This window comes from Arvicola amphibius, chromosome 1, assembly GCF_903992535.2.
Source record: "Arvicola amphibius chromosome 1, mArvAmp1.2, whole genome shotgun sequence".
Classification (NCBI taxonomy): domain Eukaryota; kingdom Metazoa; phylum Chordata; class Mammalia; order Rodentia; family Cricetidae; genus Arvicola; species Arvicola amphibius.
The window spans coordinates 134,209,066-134,227,376 of record NC_052047.1 but is presented as its reverse complement, the minus strand read 5'-3'; the positions used below and the strand labels follow the sequence as shown (position 1 = coordinate 134,227,376).

The following is an 18,311-nucleotide window of genomic DNA, read 5'->3' as shown; positions in this document are numbered from 1 at the left end:
TAGAAACTCCCTCCCAGATCCACCCAGATTTTGTCAAGTAGTTGCTTCTAGATCTTGTCAATCTGACAATCAATGTTGCCCGCCATCATGATGGGTTCGTAGGAATGTTGAATGGATAATTAATAGGACCTCATTAAATTTAGTCTTTCACACTGGCCTAGAAGAAGACATGCTATACTGAGATATTCCCAACTTGTAAATACCCGACAACTCCCTCTCATGGTTTAGAATAAGGAGTTCGTGACGCAGTGGTTTTTCTTCTTTCCCTTCCTCATTTCCTTCTCTTCTCCTCTCTTCCTTCCTCTCAGTCTCAAGACAAGATCTCCCTTAGTCATCCTCACCCCAAGGTCTTTCTGAATGCCCTTCTCTTCTTTCCAGGCAGGCATTAATGAAAACGACTTTCATGATGGGGCTTGGTGTGCTGGCCGGAATGACCTCCATCAGTGGATCGAAGTGGATGCCCGGCGCCTGACCAGGTTCACGGGGGTCATCACCCAAGGAAGGAACTCTCTCTGGCTGTAAGTGGGTCTGGACCTGTGCCTGTCAAGACTCTGCCTTCCACCTATCACTTGAAGGGAAACTGCAGAGCATCAACTAATGAGGGGTGACTGGAAAGTGGCAAGGGCTGAACGCACCCTCCACCCCCATTCAGGGTTCACAGGAAATGGAGGATGGGGTGGACAAAGGTCCAGCCATAGATAAGCCCTCGAGGCAGGTGGCTGCTAGTTTGGATCCCAACAAGAGATTGGTATCTGGACAAGTGTGTTAAACTCAGCCTGAGGTAGGGACTCTTAGCAAACAATGAGTACATGGTCTTGGGAGGCTAGAGGAAGGACCATTCAGACTCCGGAAGAAGGACTAGAAGCCTTGGCATGTTTCCAAACAAATGACTACTTGAGATGTGTTATAAGGATGAACCAGCTGAGACCTGGGGATGAGATTTGATCTTGGGATTAGACCTATAATAGTAACAAGGATGGTCTGATAGCTATCCCACGAGATGGCAATAGCCTCTTAAAACCGTCCATCTTGGATAGGGATGCAGCTCAGTTGGTAGCATGTGTGCTTATTATGCTTGGATCCCTGGGTTCCATCCCCAGCACTGAATAAAACTGGGAGAAGTAATGAACTTCTGTAATCTCAACAGCTGGGAGGTACAGGCAATACAAGGCCAGCTTTTGCTCCCGTGTCAGTTACCTTTCTAAAACCCAGGACCAAGTCAACTTACAGAAGAAAGGGCTTATTTGGGCCCTTATGGTTCCTGAGGGAAAAGGGCCCATCATGGTTGAGAGACAGCAGCCATGGCAACCGGAACATCAAGCAGAGAGCTCATATCTCGAACCATGAGCAGAAAGAGGAGAGAATGAAGTGGGAATGGCGTGAGGCTTTGAAACCTCAAATCCAGTGCCCAGTGTTGCGCTTGCTCCAGCAAGGTCACATCTTCTGGACCTCTACAAGCAGTGCTACCTACTGGGAATCAAGTGTTCAAATGTCAAAGCCTTCCAGGTGTGTGCGTGTGCGTGTGTGTGTGCGTGTGCGTGTGTGTGCGTGTGTGTAGGGGGAGGCATTCTCATTCAAACCACCACAGCTCTATAAAGAGTTCAAGGCCGAGTTGGGCTACATGAGACCTGGTCTCTAAACCAAACAAAACAGCAGAAGAGACCAGAACCTAATAGAAGGGAACATCTGCCTTACGGTGTCTTTCTACTATGGACCACTATTCTGCTTAAAGATGAAGGGAATTCTGGGACATGTTGTAAGTGAATCAACCTTGGGGGACATGATTCTAAATGCTATTAAAAAAAACTTGTGTGGTATCCTGCTCACACAAGGACGGAGAATAATCAGATTCTTAGAGAAGGAAAATAGGATGGTGGTTGTTAGACAACCAACTGGGAGATGGGCGAGGGCGAGTTTATGTTTGTAAGTAATGAGCTAAAATTCAGAACGGTGGTGGTGATGATGGCAAGTCAGGGAAGGTGGACTTAGAGTCACAGGGTGCACACTAATCAAGGCAGTGTGAGGAATCCTGTGGCCTGGAGATTTTGTGAAAATACGTATGTATTTCTTCTTATCATAAATTTAACACTGTAACATCTAGAAGCATCAACACACACACACACATGCACCCACACAGACATGCACATATGAAAACTCCATCCTCCCTACCTCAGGGTTGTTATGGAAATGAATGAATCTTACCATGGGTCCTGGGCATGCAGAAATGGGGCCTTAGCAGGTCTCAGTGTGGTCAACAGGACACCAGTGACTTCTGAACTTAAGTGAGAAGTCTTCAGGTTCCTCTATACTTGCTACACTGAGAAGTCAAGGACATGAAGGTTCTATGTTTCAACATTAGAAGATGGCTTGTGGGATTCCATTGAGATCCCTTCCTCCTGATCGTTCCCATCCCTTCACACTGCTGCAATCCAAAGTCCCATTTCTTGGCATCTTTCAACATTTATCAATCTGTAAAATCAGAGTATGGCTTGCTGATGAGGCTGTCCGTGTCAGTAGGGCAAAGGCCGGAGATACAGCTTCATGCTTCTGCCTGTAGTAGCCTGAGAGGTTCTTTCCAGAGCCTTTTACTCTGGTGAAGACAGAATTCATGACTTTGCTGCATAAAAACATTTCACGAGTCTCTTTGAAGTTTATTAGAAAGAGATGAATACAGGCTTATGGTGCGCACTCAGAGAAAGGATAAGACACACCTAAGCGTTGGCTTTGAGCTTCTCAAGAGAGAGTCACATTTGTGTGTCTTTACAATAGCCATATACATGGTTTTGGTGGTTTCTGAAGTGGTTCAATTTCCAAGGATAGCCAAGGAACTTCCATGATATGCTAAGGTTGTTCCTGGTGTATACTGGATGATTACATTGTATTCCCAGGCAAGAAGCAAAGAGTGAAGAAGGCATGCTGCTACTTGGCTCCCCTCCCCACTTTTACAGTCTAGGATCCCAGCTAGGGAATGGTGCCACCCACAGTAGGCGGGTCTTCACACTTCATCAACATAGCCAAGATGCCCCCCTGAAGCCTGTCCAAAGACCCATCCCCTAGATGTCTCTAGATTGTGTCAAGTTGACAATTGACACTAACCATCCCAGAGATCAATTTTAATTTTGGAAGTGGTCAATGTTAATAACTGAACTGTAACAAGACTTCGCATCTGTGGTCACAGTTAACCACCTGTCCTGATTCCTGGCCGGGTGGTGTTTCTGGTATAGACAGATTTCAGGTTCTCTTTCATGGGTTTCTGTCTTTCTTCTCAGCAGTCATTGAGGGCCTTGCTGACAGAGGCCATGCCCTGACATTGGGGAACCTGTTCAGAACAGGCACCTGTTCAACCCCCAGCAAATGACTCCCTCATAAATGAACACTGTTAAATCAACAATGATCATACTCTTGTATAGCGACAGTTGTCTGGCACTAACTCTTCTCCTGCTTTCCTATTTGTTTCTTTTTGGTATAAAGACAACATTGTAGCCTCTAATAGTGTCTTAAAACATTACCCATTATCCCACCATCTTTAGATCAACAGATTTTTAAAGTATACTGCATATTCAGTTATGTTATTTTTGGCTTAATATATCCATTATATATATATATATATCTGCATTTTATATATATATATATATATATATATATATATATATATATATCTGCTGTGGTTCAGATTTCATAGTGATTTAATGGCCTGTGATTTACTCAGCCATGGCTTGCAACACCGTCCTGATTTCTTGCCACCTTTTTCATATCAACAGAAGACCTTTTGTGCTTTTTCCTTTATTTGAATTTTATTGTTCAATATTTAATATTATAAACTGATATTATTTTCAGAGCTTGGATAACTCTTGCAGTTTGGCAACATCCATTTTTTTTCTATTCTGAGTATTACTCTTTAGTGGCAATTATGCATATATTCATGCATGCCCATGCATGCTCTTTGCTATGCCTTTTGCCCTCCTTAATGGCATAGTATCACATGACAGTGATTTTTACTGCTTAGATTCTGAAAGCCTTTGGGGGAGGAGGGCTTGGAAGCTGGGTTGCTCAAGGGAAAATGGGAAGTGGGGAAGCAAAGGCGGTTGTGAGGTAATCAAGAAGGGATGAGGGCACTGATGGTCATGCTTAGCTATTAACCTGTCTGGGCTCTGTCATCGGAGATGAAGTCGGTGGGTCCTTACAGGGTTAGGAAATGAGAGTGAGGGAAGTACAGGGCTCCCGTTTCATCTGAACTACAAACACGAGGGAGTTGGGGATGAGCAGGAGACCGCAGTGGAACAATATCTCTCTGCAGCTTAGGACAGGGACGTCTGAGTGGGGGAGGTAAGTGGTAGAATTACTTCTAAGAGTCAGATTTTTCTTGGTGTCTAAATTTATTTCAAGTCAAATTATCACTCGGGGATAATGACATGAAGGAATCTGATGAGCTCCAGTGTATCTTACCTTCTGGAATAGTTCTGACTCCACTGAGAGCCAAGCAGGAATTAGAAGGGGTCATGTTCTGGTATCTGAACTTTTCCCTCCCCCAAATGCATGAATAATGCTGAAGGTAATAGGGTCTCTTGCATTGTGGTCATGAGACATCTTAAATACTTGCAGTTGAGGATGACCAATCCCTTTCTGTTACCCTGATTCCTGGTCCATACTGTTTCTGGTACAGATGTATTTTAGGTTTTTGTCTTTCTTTTCAGCAGTTACTGAGAGCCTTGCTAAGAGAGGCCACACTTTGGTATTTGGGGAACCTGTCTAGAACTAGACACCTGATGGATGCCCAACAAATGACTCCCTGTTAAATGAATATCATTAAATCAACAAAGGTTCATTCACTCTGACTGGGAATTAGTTAACTGATCTGTGACTGCAAATGACTGAGAGAAGGCTTAAAACAGAGTGAAGGAAAGGAGAGGAAGTTAGGTTGGAAAATGACAGACTTCTTAGAGATGGAGGGTTCCTGCCCTAAAATCATGGCTCCTGCTGGTTATACAGACTTCTTCTTTGAACCTCAGTTTTCTGTCCTCTAAAAAGGGTTGATTTTCTATCTTATACAGGTGTGTGTGTGTGTGTGTGTGTGTGTGTGTGTGTGTGTGTGTGAGAGAGAGAGAGAGAGAGAGAGAGAGAGAGAGAGATGCGTGCATGCATGCACTTGGGGTTATAAACAATTACATTAGGATACTTAAAACTTAACAGAGCACATAAAAAATTTCCCCCTCCCATTCTTTGGGTTTATCTAGGACAGCCTATTTCTAGTTTTATTTTTTTAGTCATGGGTTCTTCTCCCAAGTGCAACATTTATTGGAAGCATTTGGAAACATGTCACAGAACCTCCCATTGGATAGATTCCTCAAGCGTCTCTGTATGAGACAGCCTGGCTGCTTGACATGTCCTGCGCAGGTGGCAGTCTGCCCACTCCCTCACATGCTAACTGCTATGTGGCATGGCCCAGGCAGACATGGGATTCTGATCAAATCAGCAAAGCTAGAGCCGGGGACAGAGTTTGTCTTTTGCAGTCAAGAGTTAAAGAGTGCCATGCTTGGGTGGGCACGACTTTAGACACAGAGAAGAAATGACTTGGCAGCTCTTTGAGTTTTCCAGGTAGATGTTGCTGCTTAAAAGAGGTTTTTGCACTAGGGGATGTGGCCCACTTGGTAGAGTGCTTACCTAGCATGAAGGAGGCCCTGGGTTGGATCCCCAGCAGTGTGTAGAAGCTGGATGTGGTGGTGCACAGCTGTGATCCCAGCAGTGTGTAGAAGCTGGATGTGGTGCACACCTTTGATCCCCCAGCAGTGTGTAGAAGCTGGATGTGGTGGTGCACACCTGTAATCCCAGCATCAGAAAGTGGAGGCAAGAGAATTTGAAGCCTAAGGTTCTTTTGAGCTCATAGTAAGTTGAGCCAACCTGGGCTACATGATATCTGTCTCAGGAAACAAGAAAAAACCAAGCAAACAAACAGAAAACTAGCTTCTTGCTATGTGTTAAAAGGAGGAAGCACTTTACAAATGTATATTTCAGAATATTATGGTGGAAGTGAGAAGAGAATCAACAAAAAATTGTTTGAAAAGTGCTATGATGAAACCCAATTCTTTGTATGCTAACAAAAATAAAATAAAAATTATTTCTACAGTAGGAAAAGACTTTTAAAAATGCTTTTCCCTTATAGGACTGCCATAGTTGATAGTTTAAAATGAACATCTGTATTATCATTTGTTTCTGGCATTCTCTGTGTATTTATTAATTAATTCATATGCCATTTCTTGAGTGCTCTGTACTAAGCATAAAGTTGTAAATGTAAGCGAGACTTGTTTCTGCCTCCAGGGAATGGTCTAGTAGGAGACTCAGTATGCTGTGGGGGCTTCAAGAGTGGGCAGCAATCATACCGACTTGAGGTGGGTGGAGCTCCCTTTGGACTTGTGGCAGGAATGAGGATGATACCCTGAGGTCCTGAGGCATGGCTGCCACATTCCCCTCTACCAGTTCACATTCAAGCTGATGACAAAGTCTGCAATTTCAGCCGTAATAATTCTTTCAACTAATTTGAGCTCTCTGGAAGTTATAAAATATAATTGTAATGATTTTCAGTAATTTATATTCTTCAGCAATATAAGCTATCATTCCTCACTGCATAGCCATTCGGTGGAATGTTAGTGCCCCAATAAAAACCAATCTTTCATTTCCCTAATGACAGAAAGTATATTAGACATCTGAGTGTTGCAATTATAACCAGCCTGATGATTGAAAAGTTAATTACTCTGCTCGAGGTGAGTCAGTGCTTCTAAAGACTTGGAAGAAATGTAGACAATTTTTTAAAATCAAATTCTTTGCACTTCAATTGTTTAATGGAGAAAACCATCTGTTTTTTAAGTAAGGCAATAATTTGAGCGCTGGGTTTGTGTTTGTAAGGTGTTGTGGGGAGCAGGTGAAGGAACCTATGGAAGGTTGACCAGTTGGCTGAATTTGGAGCAAGTAGGCAGAATGATTAGTATGATAAGTGGACCTCTAGTCATAAGTCAGGGTTTGTGCACAAGAATACAAAGAATTGACAGGGTCGTGCACAGCTCCAGGAAGTTAGTAAGGCATTTGGAGTGGGATGTCTTAGCAGAAATTTAGGGAACTAGTTTTTTTTTTTTTTCTTTTTGAGAAGGGTGAGGTACCCAAGCCTCAAAGAAGATAGGATTGAAAAGACAAGTTATTATTTCCTTCCTGGTCACACATTGACCTTGAAGTGAGTGGAATTTGCGACAGACAACTACACAGGCTCCCAAGGTGCTCTGAGATGCTCTGAGACTGACAAGAGGTGGTAGGAGCACCCTGGAAAGAAGGACGTTTTCCTATTCCTCTGCGGCAATCCAGGTGAGGGACAACTGGCTTTACAGTTTGTGGGAAGGGTTCTCAACAGAGATTGAGTGTGATAGGCTTATTGACAGAAACTAAGAAAATGAAAGATCCATGTTGGGCAACAGCCTAGGGAGTTTCTCCATCCAGTCTCAGCGAGGGCTCAGTGGATGTGGGAACACACAGACTTCTCGTTATTCCTTGGACTATCTCGGTGGTTTGTCTGCAGGGAATGGTGGCATCCATGGCAGCGACGCCGCAGGAGTCCAAGGGCACTGGAGCGCGGCTAGCACACACCCTGTGCTAGGAGGAATGAGGCAGGAATTGCAGCCCAGTGCTAGTGGTACATGGGTTAAAGTCAGAGGCCAGGTTGAAGGGGTTCCTGGGGGATGTCAGGCTTAAGAAGTGATGGAGGCTTGTCTGGGGACAACAGCGCAAAGGACGGGTGGATTAGGGAATGAGCATAAGGACAGAGTGTGGAATAATTCTGGGGATCTTGAGGCTGCAAAGGTGGTGACTTCCGTGTTTCCTGCTGGCAAAGGGTGCTCAGTGTGAGACGGTCAAGGAGAGCTGAGGGTACCACGAAAGGACAGCATGGTCACAGCAGAAGGAAGAGCGAAGGTGGGAGGAATAGAGCAGTTGAATAATGACTGCATAAGGCTGGTTCAGTGAGGGCAGCCCCCCCCGCCCCCCCTGGAAAGCTCAACACCTACTCAGGGTTTCATTTCCAAAGCAGTGTGCTCAGCGAGTGCCTCCCTCTCCCTCCAGGAGTACCTGGCTCTCTGCATTTCCGGGGACCCATCCTTCATTACTGTCACCTTACCCCAACTCAGGGGGTCTGGGGACCACAGAACAGTTTGCCAGGGCTCAGAGGAAGGAGACACTAGAGCCCTGCAACTCCAGAAGAGGGAAGGGAGCCTGGAGACCCCAGAAGGGGAGAACTGTGGGAGGCTCCATCAATGATCATCTGTCTCTTCTGCAGGGAGGGAGAGCAGTGTGTTTTCAGAACACACCATGCTGGCTCTTGCCCTTGCTTAATGAGGAAATGAGATGTCAGGCACCTGTGCCGTGCCAGGGAGAGAATTTCCACACTCCCTTCTAACTCCTGGGAGAACTGTCAGCTTCTGAGCAGGAGAGTTTGGCATGATCTCAAAGGGTTTTGATGAAAACACTGTCAAGTTCAAGTTCAAGTTCAAGGCGAGGCGCAGTCTTTTCTTCATCCTGTGCTCTATTTTGCCTACGCAAAGGCAGTTGTTTAAAACCAAACAGAGATTTCACAAATGCCTCCCACGCCGCCTACTTGGGTTTCTGGGTGTCAGTGACTGAGGAATGAGCTCTCGGATGGTGACATGTCTGAAGTAGAACAACTGTAGAGCTGGCTTCTGGGATGGAAGCTTCACCCTGCTTTTTTCTCAAGAGCCCTTGTGCCTGGGTGGAAAACCCTGTGGGTGATTGCTGGCACCTGGCTGTCTCTCACTGTTGTTTTTTGGTGGGAAAGACCTCTTTGCAGCAGGCCCCCTTCCTTGTTGCATTAGACACTTGTGTTATTAGCCTGGCAAAATCCCCAACAAGAGCAGCTTCAGAAAGGGAGGGTCTCTTTTGGCTCAAGGATATAGTCTACCCTGGTGGCAAGAGACAGCGGTGGGAACTTGTGCACGGTCCTGCTTATGCAGTCTCAGATCCCAGCCCATGGAAGGTGCCACCCACGTGTAGAATGGCTCTTCTAACCTCAGTTTACCTGAGCCAGATAATCCCTCAGAGGGATCACAGAGGCTCGTCTTGTAGGTGACTTGATTCTGTCGAGTTGATGATCAATAATAATAGTCACATGCAGTGAGCTAATGCTCTGCCCCACAAGGCCCTGTTGGACTGGCTCCCACTGCACACCTGTTCTTACCTTACTTCCCTCCTAGACCGGAAGTCCCCCCTTTGCTCCACAGATCCATCATGGATGCCGCTGCCTCTGGGCCTCTGGGCCTGTGCACCCAATGTTCTCTCTGCCGGAAGAGTGAGAGCACTTTGCCTTCTTCTGCCACCGTTTGAAACCAACAGCAACAGCAGCATCTACTTGGCAAACTCTAAGAGCTGGCAACTCCTTTCTTCTCTGCACCCTTACTTGACTTTCTTTGCCCCCCCACTCATGTGTTTTGTGCTGCACTGATGTTGCTTCTGGGGTGCAGCAGGTTTGTTTGCCCTGAAAACTCCAGTGTTGGGTCCAGAGTGGGGATCTCTGTGACTGGTCTTTCTTATTCCCCTCATCTCCAGAGGTTAGACAGGGTCAGCGTATGTCTAACCTAAAGGGTTAAGCCTCAGAGTACAGACAGGTTTCATCCACTTGGAAAGAAACTCAGGTCTTTTGCTGACTTGGATTAGAAATGACCACAAAAGGCTCAGGCCTTTTAGGTTTGTTTTCTAATACAACAGTAGTGTTCAGAGGTGGGGCCTTTGGGAAGTGATTGGCTCATGAGGGCTTTGAATTCATCGTTGGATTAATTCATTGTTAGGCTAATAATTTGGGAGAAGATAGGGAGCTATAAGGGGGTCCTTGGATATGTGCTCCTATGTCCCTGCCCCCAACCCTGCTTTGTATATCCCAGGACATGACTAGTTCTGCCCCACCACACCCTTTCAGCCGGGATGCTCTGTATTGTCACAGGCCTGGACACAAAAGAACCACACAAGCATAGACTGAACCCTCTGGAACTATGAACTAAACTAAGTCTGTTCCTTACACACATTTCTCTTGTCATAGCCATGGAAACCTCGTGGGCACAGATCTATGCCAGATTTCAGAGTGAGATGCCACTCCTGACTGGCATGCCCTTGGACACATTTCTGAGCTTTTCGGAGCCTCCATTTCTCTATTGGTAAAGTGTGTTAATAATGCCTACCACTTAGGCTGGTGTGAGAATTGAAGAAGCCAGCATGCAAGGCCACCCTGGGCACACAGTGAGCAGCCCGCTGTTGCTGTTGCTTTCTTTGGATTCTGTGACCTCCGTAGAGGGTTCTCCTCACACCCCAGCAGCTCCACCCATCTCTCTCTCGGGCTATGCACTTTGCTCAGCTGCCAGTGTGTTTCATATAATGCGATAGGCAACAAAACCACGCCCCCAACATGTAGCAGAGCCCTCACAAGCTGGTGCTGCTCTTGATACAGTGCTCTTCTTACCTGCTGTCCCTCTGAGTCCCTTCCCTATTTACCCAGAGCCAGACCCTCCAGGATGCCAGTACCTAGGAAAGATGCACTAGGTAGCAAAGAAGTCAAGTCTGACATAGGAAAGATGCGATAGGTAACTACTGCATATTCTAAAGTCAAATCTGACATTTTGTTATATGGCTGCCTTTGGCTGGGGTTACATTTGACAGTTTCAGAATCTCTTTAAATAAAGGCATGTGGCTACTGAAACGGGGACGGGTAAGCACTTTGCCTGTGGCCCCTCATGTGTTGCCCAGTGGATCATTGCATGGACGAGAAGGCTGGGGTGTAGAGGCCTATCCTGCCTCTCTCTTCAGGGACTACTGACCCTCTTTTTTGTACTTCCCCTGCCTCTCATCTTACCACTGATGCCCCCTCCCTTTGCTCTTTTGTCATGAGGCTTGTTGTAGTGTAGACAGAGAAACTGAGTCATATACTTCACTGGGGGATTATTTTCTGAGGCAGGGCCAGCGATCTTGCCCAAAAGGGGCCATTATTAACCTATTTGAAAATCAGAAGGAAGAGATAATAGGGTGAAGGAAACACTTTGGCGTGCCATGTGAATATAGTTGGCTTTATATTAACGAGGTTGTAAGATGCAAGTTTTACAAAGGAAGGGAAATTGGTCCATAGGTAATACCCCTCCTCCAATCCGTCCATCTCCTGAACTATGGAACCTGTGACTAAGCAAGTTTCCAGGACAAAGAGGAAAGACCATGCCAGGTGGGAATGAGGTTGCCAGTCAGCTCTACTTAACACAGGGTTAAGTACTTAGCCCTGGGTTGTGTGAGTGGGCCCAGCATAATTGCTGGGGCCTGTGTCTGCCCAGAGACATAGCAGCCTGACAAAGACAGCCCTGCTGCCATCTAAGATACGGAGGATGGGGCTATGAGCAAGCCTGGAGGTGGGTTCTCAAGGACACAGATCTTCCTCTGAACCTACAAGAGGAACTCAGCCCCGCTGACACTTGACTTCAAGACTCCTGGCTTCCGGAGCTGTGAGCAGACACGCCTCTCTTATTTAAAACCATTAGCTTTACAGTGCCCGAAGAAATCCAACAGTGCTACAGTCCAGAGGACTGGGGCCAGCAGAGGTCCTTCAGTGACCCTCCCAGCTCCAGCGGTTTGCTGTCTGCTGCCAGCTGGGCCATGAAGAACCTTCAGCTGTGGGTGGGGCTCCCCAGGCATCCAGCAGGGGCAGCACCAGCCTGCATCTCTGTTCTCTGGCATCCACAAAGACCTTTCTTTGGTTTCTTTTCCAATAATTGCCAATGTGGGACTCCAGACTTGGGGGTCCTTACCTACTTTCTTTTTCTGCTTTTAGCTCTCTACTGTGGGTCTTGCTGCTTCACCCTCTGCCCAGATGTATTGCCTCCTGGCCCCAAAGTGCTGTTTCTTTATTTTCTCCCAGTGGACAAGTTAACTGGAGGTAATGGAAAACAGACAATATTTGGGAGTTCACAGAACTCTTCCTGCATCCTCTAAAAGCCATGGTAACCAGTCTGAAGTGAAAACTACAATACATAAATGGATTGATATTTCTCACAGGCTCCAACACTTGGTCGCACTGAGAATGTGGAGGAACCATTTGGCCAGGTGATTACAGTTCTAGCAGAGAGGGAGGGAGGAGGCGGGGTTGGGGAGAATAAGTGTGGGCTCTTTTTCGAACTTCTGAGCATGCCTACTACAAGCAAGATAAAACCTTCTCTTTTATTTGCAGCAGTGGGGAAGGCTCTTGGGATCATCAGTTCTGCCCAAAGTCCAGGATTGGGCCATTGACTACTGGAATGTGGCTTAGCTGGGAGGGAATGGGCAAGCCGAGAAGCAGCCAACTTCCTCGTGATTCCAACAAAGAACTGGCTCCAAATGCGTCTCTTTTTCCACCTGAAGAGGAATTAGCTATGCTTTCCTTACTTGTATATGGAAGTGGGAGATGCCAACCCCCGTCACTTCTGAGGGTTGGGGGCTTCTCATATGTCTATGGCAGATTCAGTATTACCCCAAAATGCTTGGCACCAGAATTACTTTAGATTTTGCTTTTAAAGTGTTCACACAAGACATCCTGGATCTAGAAGCCAAGGATAAACATGAAATATGTTCATTTCTTATGCATTTTATACATGTAGCCTGAAGGTGATTTTGTTTAATATTTCTAGTGTGTCTGTATGCCAACCATAACCTACAACATGAGCCCGGGGGGAAGAAATTTCTATTTATGGTATCCTACAAGTGCTCAGAAAGTTTCAGAGTCTAGGTTCCAGATTGGGGATGATTGACTTGAACTTGACTGTCTTGACATTTGGGATAGGATTTGGGGAGGTTCTATCTTGGGAGAGATGGGCAAAAAGAGAATGAAGCTGTGAAGTTCCAAGTGGGGCCTCCAGTGTGGTGGACCTCCAGTGTGGTAGACCTCCAGTGTGGTGGATCTCTAGTGTGGTAGATCTCCAGTGTGGTGGACCTCCAGTGTGGTGGACTTTCAGTGTGGCATACCTCCAATGTGGTGAACCTTCAGTGTGGTGGACCTCCAGTGTGGAGACCATCTGTGTGGTGACCTTCAGTGTTGTGGACCTCCAGTGTGGTGGACCTTCAGTGCTGTATATATTCAGTGTGATAGACTGCCAATGTGTGCCTGAGGCCTTTCCTAAGTATCTTTTGGGCCTAGAAGACGCCATACTTTAAAACACCAGGTGATATATGTGTGTGTGTGTGTGTGTGTGTGTCTGTGTGTCTGTGTGTGTGTGTGTGTCTGTGGATAGTTTATGTGCATCATAACTATCCAGTAGTTTTGCACACAGGAGCCTGTAGGCCAGAAGAGGGTGTCAGATACCTGTAAGAGTTACAGGCAGTTGTGAGCTACGCCATGTGTACTGGGAACAGAACCTAGGCCCTCTGTCCCAGTGGCGTGTTTTATTACAGAACAGTTCTGCTAGAGGTCGTGTGCACAACCCCACTTTGACTGGGATTTAAGATATGTATGTCTTCTCCAAATTGCTCCTTTTCCTAACACTTTGCTTAGGTTATCTTTGACTGCACAGAACTTTTGAATGTTTCATAGTTAATATACCCTGTCTTTTAAGGTGTATGTTACTCTTAGAGAAGATCAAACTGAGAACACTGTCTTCTCATGGCTGAATGTCCTGAACCTTTGTTAAATATCAGTTCACCATAGCAGGGTGGATCCACGCCTGGGTCTCTATTCTCCATCCAGACCACACGGTCCCTGTTCGCCTCCACCTTTCCTTTCTATTTCCTGCCTACTTTCTAATCCTAGGGGTTAAACCCAAGGACCGTAAGAGCAATAATGATTTCCACAGTTATGTAATGTTTGTAGTTGAGTAGACTGATTTGTCATACTTCTTTCTATTTCAAAATTGCTTAGTTTGCTTAGATCCTTTGCTTTTGTACATCGAGTTTACACTAATCATGTTTATAGCTACAAAATATCTAACTGATTTTGAAAGGCATTGTGTTAAACCTGCGTATTAATTTGCTGAGAATTGACATCTTTCTGTTGAATCTTTTGATACAGGACCACACACGGTCTTTCCATGAAAAAAATATTTAGTTTCCTTCACCAAAGTTTTGTCATACTCAGCACATGAATCCTATGTGTGTCTTGTTAGAGTCACACGTAAGTAGTTAAATTTGTGTGCCCTGTATTCCACTCAGCTAGCATGGCTCCCATTTGGCTGCGAAATCAATGGAACTGACATTAACATGCCCATAAGCTGCCCTCCGTGTGTGAATCAAGATGACATTGACCTGATTGGGGAATTTTTCTGTCTGCTTCCCTCTTTCCACTGTTTTACATACACACAGTATGTCTGCCCCTTCCTCTGATGAGCACACACACATACATAGTATGTCCATTCCTTCCTCTGATGCACGCACACACACACAGTATGTCCATTCCTTCCTCTGATGAGCACACACACAGTATGTCCACTCCTTCCTCTGATGAGCACACACACACACATACACACACACACACACACACACACACACACACACAGTATGCCCAACTTTTTTCTCTGATAAATATACATAGTATGTCTTGAACCTGTAGTGAGAGGCTTATACAAATCTAACCAGTGGATTCTGCATATTATGAAGTCTATCCTGAACTGCCAAGGTATGACTTTGGTCTAAAAGATGATAGTTTCTGTGTGTGTGTGTGTGTGCGCGCGCGCGCGCGCACACACATGTGTAATGGTCTGAGAATTGAATTTAGATCCTTGTCAATGATAAACAAATGTTCTACTGCTGAATTCTACCCACAGTCCAGTTTTATGTCCTATAAATCTCCAGCCATCTCTGAAAATTTTCAAATATTTGTGGTCATTTTCATTTGTGAGCAAAGGAGACATTAGAACAGGAAATAGCAAGGCTCCCTTGGCCTAGGTCTCTGCTGAGGCTGTAAAAAAGCAGCCAGTTGAATGCCTAAGTGTCCTTTGGGCCTAGAAGATGCCATACTTTAAAACACTAGGTGATTATTTTTATGGTGTATATATGTGTGTCTCTGTGGATAGTTTATGCGCACCATAACTAACCAGCAGTTATGCATACAAGAGCCTGTAGGCCAGAAGAGGGTGTCAGATACCTGTAAGAGTTACAGGCAGTTGTGAGCTATGCCATGTGTACTGGAAACAGAACCCAGGCCCTCTGTCCCAGTGGCGTGTTTTATTACAGAACAGTTCTGCTAGAGGTCGTGATTAGCATGTGTAGAACTCCACTTTGAGCCCCATTCTTCCAGTCTTGGGGACCTCTGATCTTTTCAGGAGCCCACTCAGGTCTACAAATCCCCAGATTTGGATCTGCTCTCCCTCAGCTCTGCAGCCAGGCTCAAGGACAGACAGCTGTCAGCGTGTGGAGTTTACTCCCTGGAAGCCAACTTGCAGGCCCAGCAGGATGCTTCCAATTTTGACCAAGTGGTTGTTTTATGGGGGGGGGGCGGGCTTTTCATTGTATGCCAGCTTCACATGAGGCTGAGAAATGGGTGATCCCGTGGTTCCCCTAAGCATTTTAAAAGTTAAAATCTTTGTCAAGTTATACTGAAGGTTATTTCTTTTTCCTTTTCAAATAGCTTTCTCACCCCCCAGTCAGAAAGTCACACACACACACACACACACACACACACACACACACACATTTCAATATAAATATGAAATAATATACGTAGACTAACATGAGAACATTCAACAGAGTCCTCAGTTGACAGGGCCTTCAGAGCTCAGGCTGGCAATGGGAGGGGAAAGCCACGTGCTTTCCAGTACTAAGAAAATCCCATTGGCCTTCTCTCCTTAGCATTACAGCAAAATATGGGCTCTTAACGGAGGAGGGAAAAAGAAATTCTGCTCTTCAGTCCTGTGCTGGATTTATAACCATGACACAAACTGGCCTTGGTTCTTCTTGCCTGTGCAGGGAGAATCTGGCCTTGGAATGAGTTGAAAAGTCACCTGCTTCTCCCCTTCCTTTGTTCCTTTCTTGGTTCCTTTCTTCCTTCCTTTTCATTTCTTTTAAAAGTTTTGCTTTTTGCTTAGTTTATTGTTTCTACACGTGTGTGGAGACCGAAGGATGACTTTGGGTGTCTTCATCTATTGCCTTCCACTTTATTTTATTTATTTACTTATTTTTGAGGCAAGCTCTCTCAGTGAACCCAGAGCTTGCAATTTCAGCTGGACTGACTGTCCAGCAAGCCCTGGATCTACTTGTATTCCAGCGCCCTGCCCAGTGCGCAGGTTCCAAGAACAGGCTGTCTTGGCTGACTTGCCTGTGGATGCTGGGGATCTGAGTTCCCCATGCTTACATAGCAAGTGCTTAGCTCATGGAACCATTCATTGCCCCAGCACATTCTGCTGGTATTTTTAATGCCTTGTATTCTGGTTTAAATGGTCTCGGTACTCATTCTAATCATTTAATTACTACTTACTGACTTTCTGTTGCACAAGGGGAGGATTTAGGTTATTTACCTACCTCCTCAGATGGGCCAGTCTTGTCAGTCTCTTCCTCTCCTCCCCATTCCCTCTGTCTCTCCCTTTTTGTCCCTCCTCTTCTTTTACCTTTTTTTCCTTCTCCCTTTCTCCCCCTCTCTTCCCCTGCTCACCAAAAGTTACAGCACGAATCTTTGTAAACTTAGTTCCCAGCTTTTATAAAAAGTTAACGCTAAGCTCTGATTTATGGACACCTGGTGGCCAGAGCACCACAAGCTCATTTTCCTTCATGGTGACGCTTTTGCTCTCATCAGAAGTTAATAGTCATTTCCCTTTTCAGCTTTCTTGGTTTTCTTCTCTCCTTCATCCCAAAGCTTCACAGTAGACCTGCAGTTCTCCTCTGGTATAAATATGTGTGTATACGCGTCAGAGTTGTGTGTGTGCGTGCATGTGTGCGACAGACACAAAATCGACACCAACAATTCATTGTTTCATTTTCCTCCTGGGGTCATGTGGCCCTGCTGGCCTTCCAGCTGCTTTAGTCTTTAGAACTCTTTTGTCAGGCCCGGCTCTTGACCTTCCTTTTTCTTCTTAGAACTCCTCTCTCCATGAGTCTCTGTTTTCTCCTTTGTTTTGCTGTGGCATGCCTTCTAGAAATGGAGCATTCTGGGTCCTTGAATGAAATGTGTTTTGTTGATGTCACCCTGGATGGGCACTGGGAAGGAATTCTCTCTAAGAACTGCTAGCATCCTTACTGAGGTGTAATACCCCCACCACACACCTCCCTCATTCAAAATGTGCAGTTCTGTGGGTTTTTATACATTTGTGAGATGGTAAGTCATCACTACAATAAATTTTATAACATGTTTGTTTTCCCAGAAGGAAATCCCACCCCATTATCTCTTGGAACTCCCACTGTCTCCATGTCCCCTTTCCTGCAGCAGTGACTGACCCAAGACATCTGTTCTTGCAAGCCTTTGGCTTTTACTTCCTTAGTACAGTTTTCTGGATCATGTTGATGTCCCTTGTCCTAAATACTGTACAATGTTGTACCTTATTGGCACTTGATGTGACCCCAAATTATAGGAATTTGTGTTTTTTCAGTTCTTGGAAATTTGAATATATTATTATTATCATTAATGTCAAATCTAATTTGTCCTCCCCTCTTTCTCTCCATTCTGTATTCTCCATTCTCTTCTCCCTCTCTACTCTTACCTTCTCTTTCCTCTCCTTCCTTTCATCTATTCAACCATTTATCCATCCATCCATCCATCCATCCATCCATCCATCCATCCATCTATCCATCCATCCACCCATCCATTCATCTATCCATTTATCCATCCACCTACCCATTTATCCATCCACCCATCCATCCACCCATCCATCTATCCATCCATCCATCCACCTACCCATTTATCCATCCATCCATCCATCTATCCATCCATCCACCTACCCATTTATCCATCCATCCATCCACCTACCCATTTATCCATCCATCCATCCATCTACCCACCCACCCATCCATCCATCCATCCATCCATCCATCCATCCATCCACCTACCCATCTATTTCCTCCTTCCTTCCTCCTTTCCCACAGACTCTCCATGTAGCTAAGGCTGGCTTGAACTCACTACAGAACCCAAGCTGGCTTCACACTTGCAATCTTCTTACCTTTCAAGTGTATGTATCACAAGCTTTATCAGCACATATTTTTTTTTTTTGGTTTTTCGAGACAGGGTTTCCTTGTAGTTTCTAGAGCCTGTCCTGGAACTAGCTCTTGTAGACCAGGCTGGCCTCGAACTCAGAGATCCGCCTGCCTCTGCCTCCCGAGTGCTGGGATTAAAGGCGTGCGCC

General features: G+C 45.5%; 1 protein-coding gene across 1 annotated transcript in view; it reads left to right on the top strand.

Annotated features, from left to right (window-relative positions):
- Cpxm2 (carboxypeptidase X, M14 family member 2) overlaps nt 1-18,311 on the top strand; it is a 109,352-nt gene that overhangs the window by 45,317 nt on the left and 45,724 nt on the right. Inside the window, exon 4 of the mRNA XM_038340225.1 lies at nt 379-518. Within this exon, the coding sequence (XP_038196153.1) occupies nt 379-518 (140 nt within the window). The remainder of the gene's footprint in view (nt 1-378; nt 519-18,311) is intronic.